At 35.2% G+C, this 27,442-nt stretch overlaps 1 protein-coding gene and 1 long non-coding RNA gene across 2 annotated transcripts; both read right to left on the reverse strand.

Annotated features, from left to right (window-relative positions):
• Positions 1-1,164: 1,164 nt before the first annotated feature.
• LOC131037194 (G-type lectin S-receptor-like serine/threonine-protein kinase SD2-5) lies at positions 1,165-4,839 on the reverse strand. The gene is made up of 4 exons (XM_057969266.2): positions 4,491-4,839; positions 2,788-3,111; positions 1,755-2,372; positions 1,165-1,697 (listed from the first exon to the last, which is right to left on the reverse strand). Exons 1-4 carry the CDS (start codon positions 4,837-4,839, stop codon positions 1,165-1,167), a joined length of 1,824 nt encoding a protein of 607 aa, XP_057825249.2.
• Positions 4,840-14,214: 9,375 nt separating this feature from the next.
• On the reverse strand, positions 14,215-18,453 carry LOC131078612 (uncharacterized). The gene is made up of 2 exons (XR_009358477.1): positions 17,268-18,453; positions 14,215-15,226 (listed from the first exon to the last, which is right to left on the reverse strand). It is a non-coding gene; the product is annotated as an uncharacterized LOC131078612 (long non-coding RNA).
• Positions 18,454-27,442: the final 8,989 nt, after the last annotated feature.

Genomic DNA, 27,442 nt, shown 5'->3' on the forward strand with positions numbered 1-27,442 from the left:
TATCCCCATTCAGAAGCCTATTTCTCAGATCTAGATTGCTACATTCTATTGAAAGGAAATTTTCAGCGAGGATGTCGATACTTACCAGGCCCTGAAAGGATGTCTTTAACCATTCAATGATTTGTTTGACTGGAGTACCTATACCTTCCCATCGAGAAAAGATGACGAATTCTTTACAGTGCCTTTGATACTTTGTTAGGATTTGATTGTCAATTTCTATCACTAGCCTTTCCTCTATGGCTGGTGGACGCATTGATTGGTCACCCTCAATTTGTTTATCCACTGATGGTTTCTAATGGTGGTGCAGTGAATGTCGAGCTAGGGTTTCCTTGCCCCATGAATTCTTCTCTGTAATTTTTCGCTGGAGAGTGTTTCCCCAGTATATGGTTCTGTCTTTATGGGTAGGTTTTAAAAAGCCCTTCTTTGTATAACGCAATGGACGATGGTCATGGCATACTGGTTGACGATTTGCCCCACTTGTTGGGCATTTGGGTTTCTTGCATCCAATCTTCTGCCAATTCTGGTCATCAGTGTTTAGGGGAGGAGGGGGAGCCCTTCCCATAGCTATCAGTGAATATTTGGTCTTCACAAAAAAGGTTCGTTGATCTCACGTTTTTGCTGCTTCTGAGATAAGACTATTGCCATCATCCTGGTGTCTGCTAGCAAGAACAGAAAATCGATTTGCATAGCCTAGATAGTTGCCATAAGGAGGCCTCGAAAGTAGGTTAGTTGTCGCAGAGGAATTGCGAAAATTATTCGCATGCAGAGCCATTTTTCATCAACCGAGTTTAACCCAATATTACATCTATTTTATTTATTTATTGGTGTTGACATTAATAATGATAATTAATTATAAATCATTATGTGGGAATTATTTAATAAAGTATGAGTAAATAATATTATTTTTACCTACCGTCTAATTTTGACGAAATAATTGTGTGGTAAGAATGTATTTTGTTATGTGCTTATGTTGGAAGGTTTAATCCGCTTGCATAGAATGGATTTATGATGTTACCGTTTGATGTTAAATGTGTTAATGCATTTGAATAATATTATTTTGATATATGTTAGTGTTGGAATAATATAATGAATGTTTTAAAAAAAAAAATTGTTAGTAATTTTTAGTTTATTTCTCTAAAATATTTTGGTGGGCATTACACATGCTCAACAACTCAGGTGCCCTGGTGTCCCTCTCATCATGGTTATCACTTCACTTTGCTCTCTGTTAATCAACTTTGCCAAGCCGAAATCTGACAATTTCGCATTGAAATTCTGGTCCAGGAGAATGTTCTGAGGGTTGATGTCGGAATGTATTATAAGTTCTTGACATTCTTCATGCAAATATGTTAATCCTCTTGCAATATTAAGAACTACTTTGGCTATACTCTTCCAGTCCAGCAAACGTCGATGTTTCTTGTTTGAAAATATCCATTTATCCAGAGATCCATTATGTAAATGCTCGTATACAAGCATTCGATGGGATTTCTGTGCATAGAAGCCCTTCAGCCTTACCAAATTAATATGATCAATTTTCCCTAGCGTTTCCACTTCTACCCGGAACCCCTTTTGTCCGTGTCCTGCTTTGTCAAGGCGCTTCACTGCTATCTTTGAGCCGTCAGACAGAACACCCTCATAAACTGAACCAAATCCTCCGCTACCCAGCTTAATGCTAAAGCCATTTGTAGCATCTCGCAATTCTTGGAATGACAACCGCAATGGTAAGCCTGCCGGCTAATCGACATGATCATCCTCACCTTCATCTTCATCCTTTTCTTTCTGTTTTCTATTATTTTGAGACTTATTTATCGATGACCTCAAGAAGATAAACAGAGCTAGTGCTCCACCACCAGAAGCACAAGTTATGATAACAACTAAGGATTTATTGCGCTTGGACCTCGACTGGATTTTAATATAAGCAGTGGAATTGTAAAACTGATCTACTGGATTGTTAGTTTTCATAGAAGAGATATTGGACTCTAGATAGCAATGAATCATGACCACTAGAAAATTGGCCCCGTATCTGAAAAAAGCAGCATTGCAAGAGCAATCTTCAAGGCAAAGTTTTTTGCATGCATCTCTTGACAGCAACCCTGGCGTGGAAGAATTTTCATAAACATAAGTAAAATACGAAACGTGCTGCAGTTCCAAAAATTGATGATCTTTGTCCCTACTTTTCTCTGAGCACACCACATGAACACGTGGAAAACATCCGAAATTGGGTTCTGTGATATCAATCGGTTTAAAAGCATTGTCATCACTTGGGCAGCTGCACTGACCGTCTTTGCAAACACCATAGTCTCCGCATGGTCTTGGATAATCACACTCAGCCATTGATTTCATGAAGGATGGCAGATAATCAGGGGAAGAACTTCCTGTTGTTTGTAGGACTGAGCAGACCCTTAAATGTCCGTCTGAATCTAATTTAAAGTAAAGGCAGCTTTTGGGTACTGATAAATTTAGTGACGGCGATCGTCCTCCTTGAGAATAAATATGGATGGACTGGTTGTCGAACTGGGTTTAAGACAGGTCAACACCTTCACGTGGCGGGGGTCATCTAAAATACATTTTAGCCGGTTCAGAGTCTGCAAACATAGCGAAGCCATCGTGAAGCAAGGTACAATAGAAACGACCTAGGCTTGTGTTCTTAGGAGAAATGTTTGCAGTAAGCTTCTGTCCCACCTTTAACTTCTGGCCTCGCAGAAGGGTATCAGTTGGATAATCAAAAGACTGTCACATGATTTCACCGGAGGTGCTATAGAGAACAAGGTTCCCAGATTCTAGTATCACCATCCTCTGAAAAGCTTGACTGGATGTATTTGTAGACCACACGAGAGTGCCTTCTAAGTTTCTTAATACGTACAAGTTCCCCTGTGGAGGTGAGTGTTAGGGTTGCATTTTCTTGCACCATCTGGTCTCTGTTTGAGCTCCACATCATTTGCATATCAAACAGCGTACCATCAGTGGCGTAGACAACAAAGAAAGTTGCAAATAGGTATCCTGCATGACAAGGACTGCCATAGCAGAAGAATCCACATCCAAACTGGGCATTCATATCATTATATGAGATATTGCCGCTCAGAAGAATCGGCCTGACGAGTGCATCTTCGTAAACTGACGGTTTCAGGAAATTTAGAGAGTGGTTATTGTTCTTTCAAGTTGTGCCTCCGTATGCAGTTGCGGAAGGAATAGGAAGCCTCCTTGCAAATCGTGAGCACGATATAAATAAGAGTGTTAGAAGTAGAGAAATGAAAGGAGCAGAGAACCAAAAATAGTCCATTCTCATTTTTCAGAACAGCAGTTACGTTCAGGACAGAGATCACAGAAAAAAAACATGTTCAAATGAAAGACAGGTGCATATGAATTAGGAAGTCAAAAAAACGATAATAACTCGGGTTAGTGTTATAATAATTAAGTCAAAGTCTCTCTGACTAGCAAAATAAGATCCGAATTCTATGGCCTTCAATCAAATTAAGTCAAAGTACATGTCGGACTTTTAATTCTATTCCGCGTAGAATTGACTCCGTGTAAGAGCCGTAGCGAACACGTGTCAGCGAAGAATTCGTAATATGAAGAAAATAATTTTAAGTTTCTTTTTCACACTAAGCACGCATAGTTTTGAGTCTTCTAGTTAAACAAAATGACTTTTTTTTCTCAATAAAATTAAACTAGTATATTTATTTTGAAAGAAATATTTGTAAAGTGTGTAACACTAATCTTAACTAAATCTTGATTGAATCTTAATCTTAATTGAACTCTTAATCTAATTATGAACCCTAATTAAATCCTAACCCTAATTGGATCTCTTAATTGATTCCTTACTATAATTGGTTCTCCTAGCCTTAATTAAATTGTAACCCCAGTCTTGATGATAACCCTATTTGAATTTCAATCCTAACTCTAACCCAATTTTATCATAGAACCTTAATCATAACCCAAAGTATACAATAATTGTAATTCTAATTACATTATAAAGTCAATCTTAATCTTAACCATACCCTTAACTCTAACTCAATTCTAACTGAATCCTAAACCTAAATGATCTTTAATCCTAAGCCTAATTAAAACCTACCCATAACCCTAATTATATCCCTTTTTGAACCCCAACTCTAATGCAAACCTTAACCTTAATCATAACCTTAAGTGAACACTAACCCTAATTGAACTCTAACTCTAAAGCCTAACCCAAATAATACCCTAATGTTGACCTAATTTATATATGAGTGGGTACAATGGGTGTCCCCTTTTTTTTTTTATTAATAGGCCTTCTCTATTAGAAAATAATATTAAAGTACATATTCACAAAAAAAGGCTGAGGAATACAAGATCACCTCGCGAGAGTCAAACAGCAAGAAGTCGGAGCCAAAAAACAAAGCTATTCATCAAAAAAACTTCCTCAAACAGCCAAAGCAGTGGCAGTCGAGGGGGGGGGATCTTGATCATCTTTCTTTCCCCATACGTCAGCGGGGCTAGGAGTCAGGTCCGGCATGGACCATCCATCTTCTTGGTCTTTTTATTCTTCTCCTTCTTCCCGCGTGGGAGGCGAAATAGCCAGAGCCAGGCGAGGAAATTTAGAGGTGGTGGCAGCACGCCACCCAGAACCATCACCGACAGCAAGAGCCAAAGTAATAGAAGCAGCAGAAGGCCACCCCGACTCAGAGCCACAACGCGGAGGAGAAGTCGAGCGACGCCTCCATGCATTGTCTCCCCCACCAGAGGAGCGACGAGGAACCTGGGACCGCGGGGCCTGAGAGCATCCGGCAGAGGAGCTTCAGCCATAGGGCGGAGTGCGGTCGGCGGAAACAAAATCTGACGGCACTCTGGCAACCATATAAGGGGCATTGCTCCAATGCTGAAGGAGCTCCTGTAAGTGGCCCACCTCAAGAGCCACTTTATCGGCTTGTTCCTGAATCTTTTTAATTAAAATTAATTCATGCAAATTCATACTTTCTTATAAAGAAATTAAAGGGCTCATTTAAAAAATATTAAATAGATGCTCAAAAATGCAAAACTAAAATCATACAATTCAAAGTATTTCTTGATAGAAATGAAAAACCCATCAACCAAAAAGTTAAAACATGGAATTTCCCTTACTATAATTATAACCCTAGACCTATCGAGAATCGATACATTTATTTAAGGTAAATGATATCTCTATATTTTTAGATATATTTGTCATTTTATAATTCTTTTTATATTACATTTGTAATTTGAATAAAAAATATAATTTTAAAAAAAATTAAACATAAAGAAACTTTAAAAATATTTAATTAACTATAGTTAGCTTGTTCAACATGATAGAAACTTCAAAATAAAATCAATTTTTTTTTTAAATTTTAATTATAAGAATTTTTTTAAAATGTTTTCCTATTAATGATAAATTTTTTAAATTATAATTCATAAAACCTTTCTAAATTATTTTTTATTTTTAACAAAAACATAATACATTTATTCTATTTTAATTATAAAAAACTTTCAAAAATATATTTTAGAAACTTTCTAAGAATTTTAAATTTTTTGAAAGAACTTCTAGATCTAAAGCTACAGAGCTTTAGATGTCATATATCAAAATCGAAACTAAAAAATACAGATTAATTTTTTCTATACAATTAGAGATTTCAAAATTTGATAATTGTCAAGACCTATTTCTTAATGTTGTACATATATTGATACATTGTCAAGAATTAAGTAATGACAAGTAAACAAAAAAGTGCCATGTAGTGGCGAGTACTTGTCGTTATAGTATATTGTAATAAAAATATATGTCCTAATTTTTAATTATTATAATTTAAACTTGTAATAAAAATATGTGTCTAATTTTTTACTATTATAATTTTGAATTATTGTTATTTTAAAATTATATTAGTTTAAATATATTTATGTAAAATTAATTATAACCTTTATTTTAATTACAAAATGTCGGAGAGCGAAAAAATGAGCGGGAACGACAACAGTCATAGAGCAGGGGGTAGGGTTTCAGTTGTAGAGGAGGATGCAAGGGAAGTAGATGATGATGAGGATGCGACAAGAGGTGATTGACCGGGTGCAACTCTTTTCTCCTTGGCATTGTGTGCAGAAATCTAACGTGTATTCATGTGTTGGTGGTTGCTCAGATGCACTTATGTTTTGGTCCTCTAGGATCTTTGCTTTGTCGTCGTGGTGAAGGAGGCTAGCTTGTGGGGGTTTGTGTTCATTGTTGGTTGGCTATGGATGCCCTCCCCATATGCTACCGGGGTTGTTTATCTAGCGTTTGGTGCTTGCGCTTGTGCGATTGTTGCTTTTGGTCAGTTTGGTCTATGCTCTTGTGTTGGGTTGTGGTTTTCCTCACTCGCCGCTCATTGGCTCTTCTTGCTGGGGTTTCTGGCTTTTTCAGGTATGCGATTCATCAAAGATTTTGGTGGGCTTTGTCTTCCTTCCTCTTTGGCTTGTGTTGGGTTTTGTTCTTTTTGTTACCCTATATTTCCTCTCTATCTCCTTTATCAAGGGTTATTCTTAGCTTGGTCTATTGAGGTGATTCCATCTCCTCTTGAGGTGGAGATGTGTTTTTCTTGTTTCCCTATGACTTGTTGTAGGGAGCTTCTCTAGGTGGCTTTTCTTCTTTTGGGCATGGAGCTTTCTTCCCATTTTGTTGTGGGAGCTTTTGTGGGTTCTTTAGTTTCCATTTTCGCTCTGCTCTCTGGTGTATGGTTGAAGGCTTTTTTTCTTTCTTGTTATGGTTCTAGGAGCCACACTAAAACACATTGATTTTGGTTTGGGGAGCCTGTCAAGACCGCATGGGGTGGTTTGTATTGATCTCGGGTTCTTTGTGAATACTCCTATCTTTCTATTCCTGAAGAAGGTTAAGGGAGCCTTTTCAAAACCCTTGGGTTTTTTGGTGATGGGGTTTGGTCTTTCTTGTCATTTCCTTTTGACTCCTTGGTCCCTTCTTGATGAGGGTTTCTCTGTCCCCTTTTGTCTCGGTTCCATGGCTCTGTTTGGTGTGATTTCTTCTCTACATCTTGGGGTTTCTATATTTGTTCCTATTGAGGTGGTCCTATATTCTATGCAGGGGGAAATGGATGTGGCTGGAGGTGACTTGTCTCTAATTAAGGTGGAGTTGGATTCTTTTTTTGATGCCTGGAAGTGCTACTAGGGGGCAGATGAATCATTGATGTTTGGTCTGGTTGAGGGTGTCGGCCTAAACACTCATGGTATCCTTTGTAGGAGGTTTTTGGGTGGCATGTTATTTCGCAGCAAGGAAGCTGATAAGAAGATTTTTGTTATGTGTTTGTTGCTTTTTGTATGGATTAATCTCAAGGATATGATTGTGGGACCCTGGTCAAAGCCCACGATTTTGGCTGAGGATGCCTTGGTCCTTATGTTCATGATTATGTAATTTTTTGGGTGACCTTGGCCCTCCTTTTTGCCACTTGTGTTGTAACGTTTGATTCATCTTGGTAGGTTGTGGTTGGGCTATTGTTTGTCTTTTTTGTATCCCTTTACAACTTTCCTTTGATGGTTCCAGATTCGTGTAAAATCTGCAGGTTTCAAATCCCTTCAAAACTTGTTGTACAAGGTTTCTGGTCCCCTCAAAACTTGTTTTTCCTTTTAATCAAAACTCTTATTTTAATAAAATAATTATAATATAATACAAATTTTATAATGATAATAAATATTTTTCTGAAAAGCATAATCCGAATTTAATTTTAAAAATTTATATAATTATAATTATAATAATAAAATTAATCTCAAATTTAATTATTAATTTGTAGTGTTATATAAAATTATTTTTTATTTTTATGTAATATCAATTATAATTGGTCTTAATTAAATAACTATTAATAATTATCAAAGTGAAAATAGACATTTTTTGAATAACTTAATGAAAAATATTCAAATTTATGATTAAGAGTTATTATATTATTTTATATATATTAAAATGATTAATTTTTTTTTATTTTTGTAATGAATTAAAAAACAGAATGATTTCAAAAGGATATATAAAATAAAATTATAAAGAATACATATAATAGTTAGGTTTTTTTAATAGAAATACTTGTATTTAATTTTTCATTCAATTTAATTTAAACTAAATCAAATCCTTATAATTGGTTTTATTATCTATATTATGAGATAAAATGGAATTATTAAAATATTTCGATAAAAATGTTTTATTTACAATATTATAAATAATTAAAAATGAAAAAAATATTAAAATAGACATTTCTTTTTTTAAAATACAAAAGAAATCCATTGAAAACCTAAAAAATCTGTCATTTCTAAAAAATTGCTTCTATAATACCAAATTTTTTAAACCAATCATAATGTAAATAAATAATTTTTACAATATCTTAAATTTAAAAATATAAATCTCAACTTTACAAAAACCAAATTTATTTTGAAAGAAAAAATAATAATCACGTTTGATTGATGCAATAATACTAATAAATAAAATAGATAACATAAATTGAAATAACACTTATCTAAAATAATATTAGATTATCTTTTAAATCTAAGAGACATGGAAAATAAAAGGAACATAACGTGTTTGTTCCGAGCCTCACATGACTTCAGCACCCAAGTGTGCGAGTCCAAGTTTATGAGAACTTGAGATCAAATTTGAAATATCTCCCATGTCACCAAAATAGTTACGGTTTCAATTAAACCTTCCATTTTCTCATGAAGACGTGGTAAGAGAAATCGATGCAACAACAATCAACTAACAACTAATTTCTAAGTCATGGCAAATGAAAACAACGACTGTTACCTCACTCCACCTTAGCTCCGTCAAATAGAGATTATGCCAAACGTCGCACTGAAGATAGAGAAGAAATGAGGAGTACATGGCTTAAGCAAGAAGTTACAGGCAGTAATAGCCTCCATGTGTTCACATGCCAACGCTCACCAAATTGAATCGACGGAAGAAGTAGAGTTAAGTCAGTATCTTGGTTTTTGGTGCAAAGTACAGGTGTGAGGACGTAGGAACTAATCTTCCTCTTCAACTATGTTGTAATCGAGCTATGTTTCTACTACTAAAGATCTTTACTGTTTATATGAAAGGAATTCTTTTGCTTACACATTCATGTATAGCTATGATTGTGTGTTCATTTAGGCTCTTTAATTCACTTGTTATCTTTAATTTTTTAATTTTCAAATAATATACACTGTAAAATAATTTGTAATTAAGGGATTAGATATAACTCGTAATCTTTACCTTGTCTTGGTCGATGAATGCCCAATATGCTCTTAGTCGACTTAAACAAGATTATCTACTTTTAGACGCCTCATTCTCTTCGATATGTCTTTCTATTGTCGTAATATGATTTGGTGAAATATAGGAAGATAGCTAGTTGTGGTTGGCTACACATCACGAAGAGGATTCATGTCTTAGATTAGGTCTACAGAGAGTGTATAATGTTTGTAACTTTTTATGTCAGATTTAATGTTGAAAGTTCCATCTTAATGCCATGAGCCACTAATACATCCAAGATTTCCTTCTAGACAGAGCAAGGATATAGAGAAACTATTTCTCATTAATATTGTTATTATTCATAGGATTATTATGATCCTTCGAAGTCCAATACCAACAATTGAGAATATAGTCAAATTGCAATAAACCATTTAAAAGGCTTAATGTAGAAATTTTTTGTTATATATATATATATATATATATATATATATATATATATATATATATATATATATATATATATATATTTCCACATTTTTCTTCAATGATCACCAGTATGATTGCAACTACGATTCATAGAATAATCAGTTGTTGGGTATTCTTTGAAGCATTATGTCAAACAATTCACTTCCATTGTGTGTATAATTTGGCCTTCAAAATACAAGAGCATGTATGATGGCATCAAACTATGCTTTGGTTTTTAAAGTACATGAGTCAGTGTAATGACAAAACTGCAAATAAATATGATTTTCAACATATAAAGTTTGAGGAATCTAATAAGTTTAGGATATAAAAATAGTCTTCTATTTTTTGTTGGTAAAGTTGTCTCAGGTGATCCATTTAGAGTAACAAAATAAATCCTTTATACTTATATAGAATTCCTTACAGTATTCTAAAATTACATTCTCACTTCACTAATCTATTGTTCCAAAGCGTACTAGTAAATGAATTGCTTTTAGATTGAGTTGTATTATGTATAGGAATTAAATGATAGCTTATAAAGATCAACCAATATGAAGTCGACCTCCTAATTAATTCTTTAATTCCAAAAGTATAAAAAATTGACCATATATAATATGTCACTGCACATTTCTTTTGGCAAGGAAGTTTTGAAAACAATATAGATATATTTAGGAAAATTTAGATTTGGGGAGCACCTTAAATCAGTCACTTTGAGTACCCTTTATCTCCTTGTCCTGAGTACCCTTTATCTCCTTGTCCTAAAGGAAAAAAATAAAAATAATCAGAGGAGGCCTTGAATACAATATATTTGCACGAAATACCTATCATATTTATTTAATACTACTGTTTATTTTATATATGTTGCTTTGGGTTTAAGATATAGTTTTAAAGGTTATTAGAATATGCTATTGAAATTGTATGGGGATGATTGCAGAAAAAAGTGCTCTCAAACTAGATGTCATCTTGATAAAATAATTCTAGGCCTTAATACAATATATTTGCACGAAATACCTATCATATTTATTTAATACTACTGTTTATTTTATATATGTTGCTTTGGGTTTAAGATATAGTTTTAAAGGTTATTAGAATATGCTATTGAAATTGTATGGGGATGATTGCAGAAAAAAGTGCTCTCAAACTAGATGTCATCTTGATAAAATAATTCTAGGTCTTAGCTGCCTCTCTCTTAGATTTCAAGAATCTTTTGAAATTTTAAATTTGTATCTCATATGCAAAATTTATGACTATTTTACCATGACCTAATTTGCTAATTTTAAACTACAAATTTTTAATTTAAAAATTTAAATTCAATGATTATAAATTTATGTATAATTAACCCTCAAGTATTTATTAGCGATTTAATAATTCTTTTGAGATTTTTGAGTACCAATTAAAAGATGAAATTAATTAATATAATCTCTAACCATAAGAATGAAAAAATATTTCATTAAAGAAATAGTCAAATAGTCTTACATCTTATGGTATATCTTCATACCTTCTAACAACCATTAGTCTCATTTCACTGGGAGCATAGGAGAGGCTAGTTAAGTATGAAATAAGAATCATCACTCCTAGTACTCTATTACTAAAGACTATTATTGGATTGATATATGAATATGCCAATTGAAATTGTAAATAAGGAAATGATTAGGGTAAATCATAAGTGACACCCATGTCTAGGTTTATGATCATGGTTGAAATGTTGATCATTAACAATTATGAATAAATTTTAAAATTTATTAGATATGGTATAGGACAACAATAACCAAATTATGAATAAATTTTAAAATTTATTAGATATGGTATAGGACAACAATAACCAGATTAATGTAATGATCATAAATAAAAAACATCCTTGCGAAATCAAATAACCAGATTAATGTAATGATCATAAATAAAAAACATCCTTGCGAAATCACATAAAACATTGTATAAGAGTTAAAACCATTATATGTTCTCACCACAAAACTATCACCTTAGATAATTAATCATAAAAGTAAACACTAGATTACCTAGTTGACATTCTTTTAGTGTAAGAGCATCTCTAAAATATTTTAGTTCAGGAATTCCTCTTAATCACTAAATTAAAAATACCAAGGTATTATTATAGATCTTAAGTTATATGTAAATATAGTGGTTCAAATTGTCTAATTATTAGTTCATATAACTTAAATATATGCAAGTTCAATATAAGCTTAATAATTTTAAAATCTTACAACTTTAATTAGTAATAGATGGTTTTGAATGATATTTTGTTCATAAATTAGTTCAAGGTTTTATCCTTATGGTAGATTTGAGTTTAATAAAAATGCTACAATGCTTTTTTATTGGAGTATTATACATCTATAACATGTGGTCTTGCTAATTAGAAAAAAAATAAAATTACTCACTATCTTTGTTTCATCATTTGTAAATTTAATCCTAATTACCAATGTCATTAGGTCATTAAATTCTTTCTCCTTTTATTGATCAATAAAAACACATTTGTTGATATTCAAACCAATCTTATATTTTATTTAATTTTATATTATTATGTGATATCCATTTTATGCTCGGAATTATCATAGGTTATCTTTCATTACTCAAAGAAAAAAAAACTTACGATTAGCAATATTTTTTCTGGGGAGCGGGGTAAAAGGTCATAATATTATGCATTAATAATAAACATAAATATGTACAATACAGGATTAAGACCATGTCAATAAAATGTGATGGGCCCAAAAAGGTCTATGCAACAACCCTTTCCCTACCTATCCAAATCCAATATCTACCTAAAGATATTTAATAGGTACAATATTGCAATATAGAAAGGAGGAAATTCACATGATAATCTCATTTCCAACACAATTTAAATTTCCTTTTCATGACAAAACGCTGTCAAAATTTGAGGAGCTAGGAGCTTCCATCTCGTCGCTACATTTTGTTTAGCAATCGTCGACATCCCAAAATTCTATCTATTGCAAGAGACACCATGTAGGCCACTCCATTTGTGGATTCTGCAGAGGAGGAAATGTTTGTTAAGGAAGGAAAAGATGATGGAAAACCGTCAGGATCCACAACTGTGTGAGAGAAGAGCTTCCATAGAGCTTTGAACTTGTACCGCGCCACTGAGAATAGAGGCTTTTCTATGGAATTTTTATGAGCTTAAATCCATCTGAAGAAAGGCAAGGAAGATTGGTAACCAAGGCCGTTCATTATGGACGAACAAACTAAGCATGGGAAGGATTCCTGAAGTAAATCCAACTTGTGTAGAAAACCCCCCACCCACATATCTCTAGAAAAGAGATTATATTCAGCTAGTTGGGCATTCACTTCCTCTCAAGAATAGAGAAAGGGATGAACAAAGGCTCCAATGAGAAATTTGGAGAAGTCTATCGAACAGGAGAGATCCATGACTATCGATGCAAATCTGGAAACCACTACAGACGGAGGGGCCAAATGGTTCACCATGAGCCACTATTCGGACCCTAAGATGATATTCAATGCTCTTTCCACCTACCAGCAAGGAACAACAAAGGCCATATGAAGAGAGAAGTGGGGGTTGTGTCCCATGGGCAACAAATTGATAAATTTTCCATGCAACACAATTTTGTCTGCCATCTGACCAGAGAATGGAGAAGAGCAAAATCCAGACTGGATCGACTAAATTAGGGAAAAAGAAGGCATGGTGAATAAGCTTGTCTTGCAAGGAATTTAACTCCATTTTGGTACAAATTCCACATGAATTGGCTCGCTGGAGAAGACTACAATAATCACCAGTGTCCCAAACCGCAAGAGGGAAGTCCCATAAACACGTGCTAGATATTGTGAAACCTTGTAAACTGTACCAGGTTCAGCCACTGGAGTGTGCGAGAATGACTGAGGATGATAGTTTAGGGAAAACCTTGAATTTAGACTGAAAAAGAGCCGGTCACTATGGTACCTATTGACAACATCAAGATTACCATGTAATCATTTGATAAGGAGGATATTCGTCAGGCAATATCTGCACAAGACAGCCACGTAATGATTTAAAAAAAAAAAAAACCTTCATCTGACAACATGCCCAGTTCTGATTTTAGTAGAGTTTGCGGCTTTGGAAACCCCAATTTCCATTTAAACGTTTGCAGGATGAACTGTTGAGCTCACTGAAAGTCTCCCTTCTTCATAGTTAACAAGAGCTGCAAGCAGCGTAGTTCCTAAGCACTGGCAGGGAGGAAATGTGATTGGTTGTTTTGCAAAGTAGTAGCAAGATGAAATATATTATTATTATTATTTTGATATAATCAAAAGTAGATTTAGATAATTATAAATGCAACTATCAAAGTCATTGGGAAAGAAGAGATGTATTATTATATGCAATATCCATCTAACAAGTATATAGAACAATGCAATACAAAGTGGAAGAAAGAATATATGTGTGTGTATGCACGCGCGCGGGGGCTTGCATTCCTTTATGATCACATTGTCAACCGATTTAACATTAACACAGGAATACAAAGTGGACAGAGGAGATATATATTGACATACGTTTGTCAAATGTTTATTAAAGGTGCTGTGCATTTTCAAAACTAAACTTGCAAAACTAGTACATTGGTAATCAATTGTGTTATTTCATTTTTGAATCAGTAGGTTTTCTTGTTGTTTTGAGCTTTTTTCTCGACTTGCTGGTTGCTCTCAGCTTTTTCATTCTGGGCTTGCCACAAAATTAACAATATGAAGATTAGAAATCAGTTATTCGACTTCCATGGCATGGGAACGTACAAGAGCTTATCAATTAACAATGTGAAGATTAGAAATCAGTTATTCGACTTCCATGACATAGGAATGTACAAAATCTTATCAATTGCAACTATAGTAAAGGTAAGACAATTGTCTCACTATGGGTAATGCAGAGACTAACTGGTGATAATACAAGGTGACAGACTTAATAAGATAATGATAATACAAAGTGACTGATCTAATAAGATTACACGAAGGGTATTGTCAAAAACCAAGGAGGAATAGTCCATAGCATGGAAGTGTAGTGATATCAAGATTGTGACAGGAACATAATGCATATAGTGGCTAAATCATGATGGCCAATGTTCACGATATTGCCATACGTATATGACTAGTCTAATGTATAACACGTCAGTGGAAAAATAATTTAACATTAGGAAAAATAGTTTAGTTACATATTTTGAAATACGTTGCAGATAATTTGAATGAATTATCCTCGACATTACTCCAATCTAGAAGTTTGTGAAGCGTTTATTACAGTAACAGTACACATAACACAATGAGATATACATAAAAGGTTTCATTTGTCACTTGCTAGTGATATTCTCCAAAATCATATAAAATGTGTTGAGATGAACAATATAATTAGTATTGTGTTAGACATGCTATTACAAATTGACGAGTAGTGTTCTTAAAACACATGACACTTGTGCTGGAAAGCACACTTTTAGTAACATTCTAAAAAATGAAGGGGAATATGTACCAACATAAGCATATGGATTTAAATTAATCTTAGTCAATATTTACATTAGCAATTAGAAGAGAAATTGTGAGGATGGTCAAGAATGCCCAATCACTAAGAAAAATCCAGAAAAACAATTCGTACTAAAACTCCTGTACCACACACAAAATAGCAATTATTTCATGGAAATAAACATAAATGTGCAGATGAATTCATTCTTATTTGTGCAGACATGGATGAAAATATTACAGAGATATCAACTTAGTGAGTTTACCCATTTCCTTTAGAATTTCACCACTTAAACAATTTTGTCCAAAAGACATGTCATAACATACAAATTATAATCTAAACCATTGACACCAAACATCTTAAACAAAATAATGCAGAATTTATAAGGAAAAAGGTTCTCGCTCGCTTAAAGATACTCAAGACGTGGTAATGAGCCTAACATAGCCAGGATTGATCCGCTCAGAAAATTGTATCCCAGGTCACGAAAAACATTATACAATTCATTTAATTAAGCTTATTTTCATCACTCTAATCGATTTGAATTGGCAGGAAGAATAGACACTTGAAACTATATAAGTTGTACTCACAGGCTTCGCAAGTGTGTAAGATTAGCCAATTCGGGGGGCACAACCCCTTTCAGTTCTAGATATATCATATTCTACAATATAACAAGATAAATATATGTATCTCATTCCATAAACGATTTTAAAAAGCGATTTTTAAGGCAAGAGGTACTCACTGCTTAACATGGCAAGTGGTATTTTGCTCAAAAACACAGCTGCACATGACCTCAAGCGACACAACTGTGTCATCAAGAAGATACCAGTTTGTATCATCACTGTTGCAGGGATCCAAATTGAAGTTCCAGCTCGAAATTTTCAGTTTGTTGGCAGTTACTTAGAGTGCCTCGACTATAAACACCACAGACAGGCAAGCTAAAATACATTATTTATTCTAAAATAAGGCATCCGAATTTCCTCCCAAAGATCCTTATTATAAACGACACATTGGCCTCTCAGAATCACACCAAAAAGAGTCCCCTGTTGCAAGATTATATTCATGGCTTTTGGGTACTAAGAACTCAGGGGGGCAAGAAACATCTAGGTTTGCTAAACCCTGAGCTGAATTAGATGCCCACATCAAAGGATTCACAGAAGGCAATCCATAGGACAATAATTTATCTGCAGACAATGCAGTAGCAGGAGCATAGTCCAACCGTAGAGGAGTATGAACAAAGCTTGTTTGTTTAATCGACCACGAGCTTGAGCTTGGCACATTAATGGCGACTGGTCCCTCCTTCAACTTCAACCTCGCCGACTCCACTCCAAAATCTGGTGCTTTTGTCATTGTATTGTAAATTGGGCAAACCCCAAATGCCCGAGCCAAGCGATTTTGGTCTTGGTATCTTTCCAATGATTCCGAGTCACTGGCCATTCTAACGACTTTGGTTTCATATAATCAAGGAGGCAGGGTTCCCCTCCAAAGGCAAACGAGACAATAATCTTTTGGGCTTTTGTCACAATCACCGCCACCAATAAAATTCTACAATGGAACATCAAATATTATCCAACTGACTCAATAGTCAATCTAACATTGCAGTAGCATCGGTAGCAGCTTGAGGACCCTTTTACCCAATGCCCAATAAGGAAAAATAGGTAAGTTTGTGGGAAAACTTTACAGAACCCTACCAGAACAGGGTATTTTTTAAATGAGATGAACCAAAACTAATTTCCAAAAATGGATCTGAAAGTATTGGGTTTTTATGGCTATCACAAATTTTGCCCTACTATCAACAAGACGGATGAAAATAAATGGGAATAAATGGGCAGAGTTTGCAGGAAATTTTTAGAAACCCTAAACATCACAACGAGAGAGAAACCAAAACCAATCGTCATAGAACCACTACTTCAATCAATTTACAGTAAATGAAAAGTGGATCTAAAGTTAAAAAAATCAAATAATTTTTAACAGAAGTCTAATCATTAAAAGAAATGCACTGGACGCCCAAAATCTAACCCGCCTCCCGGTAAATTTTAACTTTGTAAAGAGGAGTTTAATCATTAAGAAAAACCCGACTGCCAGAAATTTTAGAAAACAAACTCGACATAGTCACTTCCTGATATTCATGAGACACTTCTGATGGGCGTAGCCCACCTAAAAAATTCCTATTGGCTAATTACATACCTGGTGTTATAGATTTGCAGATTAGAGGAATTTGCTAGAACGACAGACTTGGTTCGAAACAATCACATCTGTCGTGACTACCAGGGCAACCTCTCCTCTTCGAAACGCAAAATCCATCTGTGGTTATGAACCTCTCGTAACAACATGCAGAATCCTTGGCTTCCATAGATGTGTGCGCCGATGTGTGCCGGTGATTATGGCATTGATGGATAGCCTGTGCAATCTATATACATCCACACGGTTTTTTTACTTCCCGCCATACGTTTGCTCAAAATGCCTTCTTATGTAGTGCGCGCATAACGTGAAAACTATAACGTGTTTTACGCCTCGATTTATTGGCTATTTTCTTAACTGAATCCTCCCTGGTCATCCGAATCACATGACACATACAGATGGATCACAAACACTTAAAGGAAAATTTTAAAGATTGAAAGATAAAATGTATTCAAAACTGATATTAAAAATCCACAACCTTTGCAAGCATCCTCCCTATTCGTGCCAAAATGGCAGCTTTGAAAGAAGGTATGGACATCCATCGAAGCATGAAGGATAGAGGATTGTTGTCAAATTCTGCAGTAGCAACTGCTCTGGTAGATATGTATGCAAAATGTGGAAGCAGACAGGGCACAACGGTATCCCTGAAAGAAAGTAGACCGAGATCGATGCCTAGCGTCAGTTGCAAAGGTAAGCGCAGGAAAGAGGCTGCAGTGTTGGTAGAGGTTCGGATCGAGATGTAGCTTGTTGATTTTTTGACCCAGTCACATCGGGACCTACGCACTGCAATTTTTACCAGCATCTTCCACGTTCCAGAAACATGCAAAAGAATTCAAGCTCTAATCGCCAAGTAATTGCCGACTGTTTGTCCCACCTGTACCCCACCTGTACCTTACCATGATCCCCTTAAGTTTTTGCAGACCTAAAATTTTGTAGGCCCAAGCATCCCGAGACCAATTTTACAGACCCTGTTCTTGGAAGGCGTGCGTTCTCTCGTCTTGGTATATGGAAAAGTAGCTGCCAGCCATCTGCAACGCAAATGAGGTACTGCCACAATACTTTTCAGGGAAAATTCACTTAAATAAAAAGCAACTTCTTGATAATACATAGTGGAAAAGAAAGATATACAAAAGTTTCTAGCAAGCTGATTGGTTGAGAGGGAAAAATTTAATCACTGTTTAAAACAACTACCTCTGCTATAGTTTCCTGCAGGTAGGAACTAATAATAGATGAATTATTTCCATCTACCCTAAACAAAATTTCAGCATCTCTATTATTCGGCATCACTGGAGCCAGTCTTGGATTATAAATGTGGGATGAAAGCCACCTCTAAAAATCTAACAGACAAATCAGGGATTAGTAGAAGGCATGACACAATCATTTTTCAATAAGTATTTAATTCCTGATCTAGTAACATGTTAGATAGAGTTAAGGTTTCTTCTCCATTTGAAAAAATGCATCCTTGGTTTGCTAGAAAATATGCAACCTAATTTGCTTCTCTGTATTCATGGTTGATTGAATATTCTTCTAGTTGTGATGGATAAATTTTGACCACAGAATATATTGCACTTTCTAGTTCCTGTCTTCTACATTTCTGCATGCTAATATTGTATTCATAGAATCCCCTTCTATAATTAGTTTTTTCACCTTGAGTGACTTTTCGAGTCAGACACCATGGAGGAGAGCTTGTGCTTCTACAATATTGTTATAGCCATTGGGAATTCTTGCAAATACACCCTTGATGGTTACTCTTTGGTGGTTTCTAATAATGTATCCAACTCTCAATATCCTCGGATTTCCTTTTGAAGTGCCATCAAAATTGAGCTTTAGGGAATTCTAAGGGGGGCCTTTCCATCTAATTTCTTTTCTATTTATGGGCTTAGCTAGGTTGACCATAAGGCTTTCTTTGAAAGGCAAAGACGGGTTATTCCATTCGCACAGAGTACTGTTATCTCATGATGAGAGTGAATAATTTAGCTTTTTGTTTTTTTTAACATGAGCCTTAACTGCTTCGGATATAGAAGACTCGATTTTTGAGAGAACCATTTTCAAGTCATTAGTTTCATTTCTAAAAATTCTTCTATTTCTCTCCAACCAGATATTCTAGATATGTATAATAGGGGAAATTTTCCAAATGCACAGAAAGAAGGAATCCACAAAAATGGTCGGCCAAGATTCAAAAACTACTTTTAAATTGTGGGGAAGAGGTGAAACCCATATTAACATGGATTGGAGTCAATTCCAACATTGGTTTGCAAAGGGGAATTGACAAGTAAATTATTAGTAGATTCCAAATCTTCCCTACAAAGAACACAATTGAAAGGTTGGGCAATGCCTAAAGCGACTAGCCTCTCACTTGTCAAAATTCTACCTCTCAAAGCAAGCCATGAGAATGAACCTGCTTTTTGAGGCCCTTCTCCTACCCAACAAAAGGAGAATCTTCTCAGAGGTGAAATGTTTTCTTTGAACTCGAGGTATTTATAACTTTTTTTAACTGTGTAAAATGAGAATTTGTTGTTGGTTGATGGGGGCATGAATGCTAAAGATATCTTTCCAAGATGTCCTATAAGTCCCTTCAACTAATCTGATTTCAAAATAGTCCTTTAAATTATTACCCCATTCCCTTTTTGAAATTATTTTGAGTTCCTCTAAACCATTTATATTATCAAGAGGAGGTAAGTCATTCAAAGAATCTTCCCAAAAGCATTATTTGTTTCCATTATGAACTAGCCAAGATAGACAAGCAAGGAACAAATGCCCACATGTTAGCATGAAATTCCACATTTGAGATCCATTTAGTGGATCCAAGGTTGTAAAGATTCTGACTGGTTCCTCTGAATCAAGATATTTAGCTCTCAAAATTGATGCCCATAAAGACTTGTTGTTCTTGTAAAGTATCCACAGTAGTTTGGTGCCAAGGGCTTTGTTTCTCATTTTGATATAATTGATTCCAATTCCTCCAAAACATTTATCTATGGAAACTTTATCCCAGACTAATAAGTGAATCTTTCTTTGAGGGTTCTTGTTACCATTCCAAAGAATTTTTTTCCGAATAAATTCAATTTATGTTTGGACTGCTTTTGGCATTAGTATAATTGCCATGATGTAATTAGGAATCATTGTCAATAGTACTCATATCAGGAGGATCCTCCCTACTAGAGAGAGCCATGTATTTTTCCATGATGCAATTATTCATTGGATAGAAGAAATGATGTTTGACTAGAAGGTTTTTTCCTTGTTTTCTGCAAAGAGAGGAATTCCCAAATATTTCCAAGGGAGGAATTATTGTTTGAACCCAAGCACTACTAATAATCTATTAGCCACCAGTTGTGAGCAAATAAAGAATAAGACCTTTGATTTTTCCACATTAACCTTTTGGCCTCAAATTTAGTAGTATAAATCAATAATATTTTTGATGGCTTTTATTTTCTTCATGGAGAGTTCACCAAACAAAATTATGTCATCTGCAAATAGGATGTGTGTGACTGAAATAGGAGTTTGGGGATGGAAATGCCTTTCCATATGTTTGAATCATGGTGAGAAAAAATCTATCTACTTAGTGCCTCAACCATGATAATAAATAAGAAGGGGTAAGAGGATCCCCTTGTCTAGCTCCTTGTGAGGATAAAAATAACTTTGCCGAAAATCCATTGATAAGCAATTAAATTTATCTCCAGATAAGTAAGAGGCAACCCAATTGCACCAATTTGGACAAAAGCCCATTTTTGAAAGTAGTTGTTAAAGAAACACCTAGCTAACTTTGTCATATGCTTTCATCATGTCTAGTTTAATCACCATGACTTCCTTATTATGATTAGTTGTTGAATTGATTAGTTCATGTAGCACCAGAGCTCCTTTTGAGGTTTCTTTACTAGGAACAAAACCTCCTTGTTGGTGAGATATGATATTGAGGATTAACTTTGCTAATCTACTTGAAATTAACTTGGCAATTATTTTATAAATCGTATTACATAGTGCTATGGGCCTAAAGTCACCAAAGGGAAAAGGGGATGATGTTTTTCGAATTAGAGCAATATATGTGGTGTTGAACTTCTTCAACATGTTGTCATTTTTCAATGACTCTTGAGAAACTCTCCCGATATCCGCCCCCATAAAGGACAAAAACTTTTGAAAAAACATGATGGTGAAAGCATTAGGACCTAGAGCCTTGTCTAGGTACATGGAAAAAACTACCTATCTTATCTCCTCCAAAGTGAATGGATTCGTGAGTTCCTCATTATCCTTAGCACTTACTAGTTGTTGAATATGATGTATAAATTGTAAGGATTTGTTAGTCATGTCATCATCCAAATGAGATGTATTATTAAATAACTCAGAGAAGATATTAGTAAATAACTCAGAGAAGAACCTTACCCCTTCTTTTTGAATACTCTCATTATTAGAGATACGTTCCCTACAGAATCTTTGATAGAAGTGATAAGATTGTTTGACCTCCTCATCTTAGTTGTGGTATAGAAGTATTTTGTGTTACAATCACCTTGTTCTAGCCACATCTCATGAGATTTTTGTCTCTAGTATATCTCCTCCCTGTGAATAATTTCTTCTAGTTGGTAGTTTGAAAAACTTCAGCATCTGAAAAGACTAGTCATTAATACCTTCTTGGATGATCTCCTCATTTAAGTCTCTGATTTTGCCCTCAACCTTTATTTTTTTCTGAAATATATTTTTAAAGTCATTAGAATTCCAATGCTTGATCTTTAACTTCAATCATTGTAATTTTTTGTTGAACTAAAACATTCTAGAACCTTGGGAAAAAAGGGAATAGATCCACCAATCTCTCAATAGTGAAAGAAAAGAGTTATCCTGAAATCACATGTGCTCAATCTTGAAATAGCCCTTTGAGATTTTAATCCACAGAGAAGGGGCAATGTAAATTTGAATTGGGAAGTGATTTGATCTAGTGAGAGGAAGGATCTGAGATGGAGGGGAGCCAAAATTTGCAAGCCAAATTAAATTTACTAGAAACCTATATAGTCTTTTCTAGTGTATTTTTTTCTAGATTCGATTGTGTGTATATTTTTCCATCAACGTTTCGAATCACACTCCGTGATTCATCATCAAGATGAAAAGAATTCCCAAGACATGAAAGATGTTGAGTTGCAGATTTGAGGCAGAATATAAAGGGGAGAGGGGTGGGGGAAGGCACGAGAAACAAGGAGAGAGGAAAGAAAAAAGGAAAAGACCACCTGAAGGATGGGAGACCTAAAAAACTCCAAGGAATAAACCACCCACAAAAAAGAAAAAAGGAAAGCCCAGCACCATATTCAAAACCACTAAAAAACAAAAAAGAAGAAAAGAATATGGGATAAAAATAAAAAACTAAAAGAATAAATAAATGATTATAAATACATAATGGAATAAACACAAAGGCAAAGACCAAAAGACAAAAACCAGAAACAAAAAAGAAAAGAGAAAATTACAAATCCAAAAGAATGAGCATATAAAAATAAACAAAAGTGGAGGTCTAAAAGCAAAAATACACTAGAAAATAAACAAATAGGAAAATAGACCAAAGGGGGAGAGGGAGACGCACAAATGAAGAAGAAAGAGGGGGAGAAGTCAGGGAGGGGGGCGGGGATGACACTGGAGGGCAAGAAGAAGAGGGTGCCACGAGATGCTAAGGTTTAACCCATCGTCTCGATTAAGATTGGATGGGTGCTGAATGATAGCAATGGCCTCTTTAACTTTCCTCTTGAAAAAGTTGTTCTCCCTACACAATACCTGAGTGTCCTCCAAACAGATATGATGCTTGGTAGTTGATGAATGCTCAGCTAAGGCTGATTTGAGGGCACGTTCATGCTTAATGTCGGCACTATGCTCTTTTATACGAGTCATGAATGAACGACCTATTTCTCCAATGTATGGAGTTCCACAGGAGCATACAATCTTGTATACACCTGACTCTGAAAAGGCATCCCGAGTGTCCTTAAGCGGTGGGGCATGCCTCTTGATGGTGGAAACAGGTTTGAAGGCACAACGGAGACCTTTTTTCCCCAGGATTTTTGAGATTTTGTGAGAAATGCCTTCAACATAAGGGAGAGAGACATACGGGGCCTGAGATGGAGAGGGCATGGGATTCGAGATGGAAAGGAAATGAGATTTGGCTTGGAGGAAGGCCCTAGTGATCTGCTTGTTCGAGTAGCCATTCCAAAGGAAGACTTGACGAAGATGGGAGAGCTCTTGGTCTAAGTTATCCTTATCACAAATCCGATGGGCTCTTAAAGCCAAGGTTTTGAGGATCCCAACTTTCTGGCTATGGTGGTGATGAGAAGATGAATGAAGATATAAGTCAGTGTGGGTAGTTTTGCGAAACACCTGACGACCAAGGGATCCGTCAGGCTTTTTACAAATTAAGACATCGAGAAAGGATAAAAGGTTGTTGGATTCAAGTTCTTTGGTGAAGGTAATAGATGGAGAGATGTTGTTGAGGTGAGTATGAAATTCCTCTAACATGTCCAAGTCGTGGGGCCAACATACATTGGTGTCATCCATATATCGTTTCCACCATTTTGGCTTGAGGGGGAAAGAATGTAAGGCCACCTCTTCAAAATGTTCCATGAATATGTTAGCAATGACCGGCGAGAGAGGGGAGCCCATGGCTACTCCGTCAACCTGTTCATAGATAACGCCTTGGAAGGCGAAGAAGGTTGACCTTAAGCAAAGTTCCACCAAAGAGGCGATTTCCTCATTGACCTTAAGCTTGACAATCTCTATGGAGTCTAGAATAGGGACCTTGGTGAAGAGGGACACCACATCGAAGCTCACAAGAGTGTCTTGAGGGTCCAACTTAGTGTCCTTGATAAACTGGACAAATTGGTTGGAATCTTTGATGAAGGAGTTGGAGTTACCAACAAGCGGAGAGATTAATTTGGCAAGAGAAGCGGCTAACTTGTAAGTCGGAGACCCAATGGTATCGACAATGGGTCTCAAAGGAATGTTGGCTTTGTGAATTTTTGGGACCCCATATATACGAGGGGTCACTTCCTTGGACGGAAGAAGACGAAGTTTGGTAGAATCATCCAATGAGGAGTTGGAAATAGCAGATCTAAATATAGTCTTTCTGCTATATTTAGAGAGCCCTTCCTTCTATTGGTCCAAGTAACATTTCCATTACAAGGAATTCAATCTTTGAGAGCATTATTGTTGACAAAGTCATTGAAGTCTAACATAAGTTTGAGAGGGGGAATTAAACCTACTGAATTTTCCTTTAATGATAAGATTACATTGAAGTCCCCAACAATTATAGCAGGACTATTAGGAAAATTTCTTAGGGCTACTGATATTGAATCCCATAAGTACATCCCCATTATGGAATTTAGACCATACATTGAGAATAACTGAAAAGAAGCATTGGAAGATGCAATTTCAACTTGAATGAAGTTATCTTGTATGAGCATGGGATTAATCTGAACACTACTCTTTTTCCATAAAATTGTTAATCCTCCTGATGCACCTATTGACTGAGCAGCAATGAATTCCCATTTTTTGCATTTTTGAAAAGGTTGATTTGAGGGAGTATCTGAAAGATTTGGTCTCTTGTATAAAAATAATATCCATCCCAGAATTATCTATTTGAGACTTGATGAGGTTTCTCTTGTTAGGGGCATTTAGACTCCTAACATTCTAAAATATGATTTTCATGATTTGCTTGAAGAGCTACACACTCTCCGCAGATGTAACTTATCGTCTAGGATGGACTGGATCCCTGTTTGAACCTCATCGTTGGTTTTTTTAACCAAGCCCTTCTTCTTTGGTGGTCTTCCTACCTTGCCCTTGGGTTTCTTGTTCACTACTACTTTTTTTTTATCTAGTTTGACAAATAGATGCTTTGTTGCTTTGAGTGATTAACTCTTGATCATCTTATATGCTTTGGGGGATAAGTGCATCTAATTGTTCATGTCCACTTATGCTCTTATTCCATGAGAAAGCTAACATGTTTTGGGTGAATAGTTGAGGATGAGTGCTATAAGGCATAGAAACACAAGAGAGTGTGGCAAGGATTGGGTATGCCCATACCTTTTAAAGTCCTTTCCAATCTAAGAAGAATGGGATAGGACAAAAAATTCATGTTCACCCTTCAGCAATGTGGCAAGATAGTTCTTGGCATGTAATTTATTTTCTCATTTTCTATCTTCTTAAAATATATTATCAGTAAAGACTCTAGAATGACAGGGTCCCATAACATTTTGGCCTCTTCTTAAATTATTTGTGAACATGCTCTAACCAATTGAATTTCAATAATGTTATCCATCTTTCCAATAAAAAAATATGATTTAAAACCCATTAGGATCTCCCTATTTGATTCTGTAATTTCAAACAGATGAAATTTTGCTGAGGTTGAAGGATACGTGATCTAAAGGACTTTTTATTGTAAGAAAAGAAAATATCACACCCAAATCATGTTTAGAAGAATACAAAATATATCTTCATAAAAACCCAAGTTCTGAGGAAAGGTTTTCTTGATTCGTGTAAGATCCTTCGATTTGGGGAGGAGTGAGAATAGATTTGTCATTTGTGTGACGAGACCTAGTTTTGTAATGTTGTGGGTTTGAGGAGAAGTCCTTGTAAACCTTTACTTTGTCTTAAGTATGATTACAACATTGAGATATAAAGTGCCCCATGATTGAAGCATGATGAGAGACTATGATGGAATCATACATTACTACCTCCCAATCCCAAGAATGAAACTTTGAGGAAATATTTATTAGGATTGGTAGAGGTTTTGAGCAATCTAACAATAGATAAACTCTTACTAGAAGCTTGGGCATCTCATATGGGATGAGATCATATTTTAAAAATATGCCCAAATGATTGGGAAAACTTTCAACCAGTTTGAGGTCCCTGAATTCAAATGGCAGAGAGGGGAATGATACCCAAATAGGAACAAAGTTTACTTTTGCAACTTTTGGATTGAAATTTGGGATCCATGCCAAAGTTGATAAATTAAATCCTTCATAGAACCAATATTCCTTTCTATGAACTCTATCTCTAGCTATTTTAGAAGAAAAAAAGGCAATAAAGAAACCCTCCCCATTATCAATGTAAAAAATCTCATTAAGTACGAGCCATACTTGCAGAACCCTTTTTTTGAGAACTAGAAAATGGAAGAGCTTGTTAGGAAACTTACCAATGATCGATATGTCTTCTAGTAGGGACATCTGATCATTCAAAGCCACAATCTATAGATTAATATTGATATTTCTACTCATTTCCCCCCTTCTTCTATTTAACAAGCTTGATAGGGGACCCAATGCCAGTTTTAAACCTGGATCTTTCCATGCCCACACTTTTCTTTTATCCTTATTTTGAAAAGGCTTGGCACTTCCTTACTATGATATGAAGAGAGGCATAGATTTAGTAAAGCTCTTATTCTTACCAAATGTTGAAAGGCCCAAAGGGATATTTTTTGGATATGAGGGAAAACCCTTGCCTCCCTTTGCATATGGATTGTTCCAACCATGTGTAGGTACTTTGGATTTCACCGGAATTTTGTTAGGAAAAGAGATGTATCCTTTACTCAAAGACTATAAATCTAAAGTGACATCTAAATAGAAATAGTCTAAAAATGTGAATCCTTTTCCTATTGCTTGGGGAAGAAACCCTTGTGATGATCTTCTAGAAATCTGTCATCTTCATGAATGTTGAAAACCTAACATTTTTCTCTTTTTAGTCATCTTAGACATTTTGAGTTTACCCAATTGGGCCTCATGAATCTATAATGGACACCAGAATTGTTTCTCTGCTAATGTTGATCCTGATGTTTCTTTTCCTGTGTTGATCCTCCCCCTGATTTGGGAAATTCCTAGAATTTATCAAGCAAATATCATTTCAAAACATGAGGGGCATTTGATGTTTTAAATAGTGAGAAAAATCCTTTTCTATTTTGTTGGCCCTTCTTCTATCCCACCTTTGTCAGCTTTGATGTGGCCATGCCTGCAAATTTGAATTTTGCCCCTCGAAGCCATTCTCCCTGTGCAGAGCCTATTTTTTTATGATTGAAAATATTCAATAACATTAGGAGTGATATTTTTGTCATCAAATGTTAAGAAATTGTTAATCAATAGTTAGAAACTAGATATTTAAAATCTTACTACATGATATTTAGTATTCTTTATAATAGGATTTGTTTGATATTCATTAGAATAAAAAGGTTATCCTTC

Source organism: Cryptomeria japonica, chromosome 7, assembly GCF_030272615.1.
Source record: "Cryptomeria japonica chromosome 7, Sugi_1.0, whole genome shotgun sequence".
Taxonomy (NCBI): Eukaryota; Viridiplantae; Streptophyta; class Pinopsida; order Cupressales; family Cupressaceae; genus Cryptomeria; species Cryptomeria japonica.

Bases quoted from the DNA above. Each gene is read 5' to 3' on its own strand.
- LOC131037194 (XM_057969266.2), bottom strand. From the start codon at position 4,839: ATGCCCCTTATATGGTTGCCAGAGTGCCGTCAGATTTTGTTTCCGCCG. The intron at 3,112-4,490 runs GTCCATGCCGGA...TGAAACCGTCAG, and splicing joins AAAGACCAAGAAGATGGATG to TTTACGAAGATGCACTCGTC. The intron at 2,373-2,787 runs GTGATACTAGAA...TACAAACAACAG, and splicing joins GTCAAGCTTTTCAGAGGATG to GAAGTTCTTCCCCTGATTAT.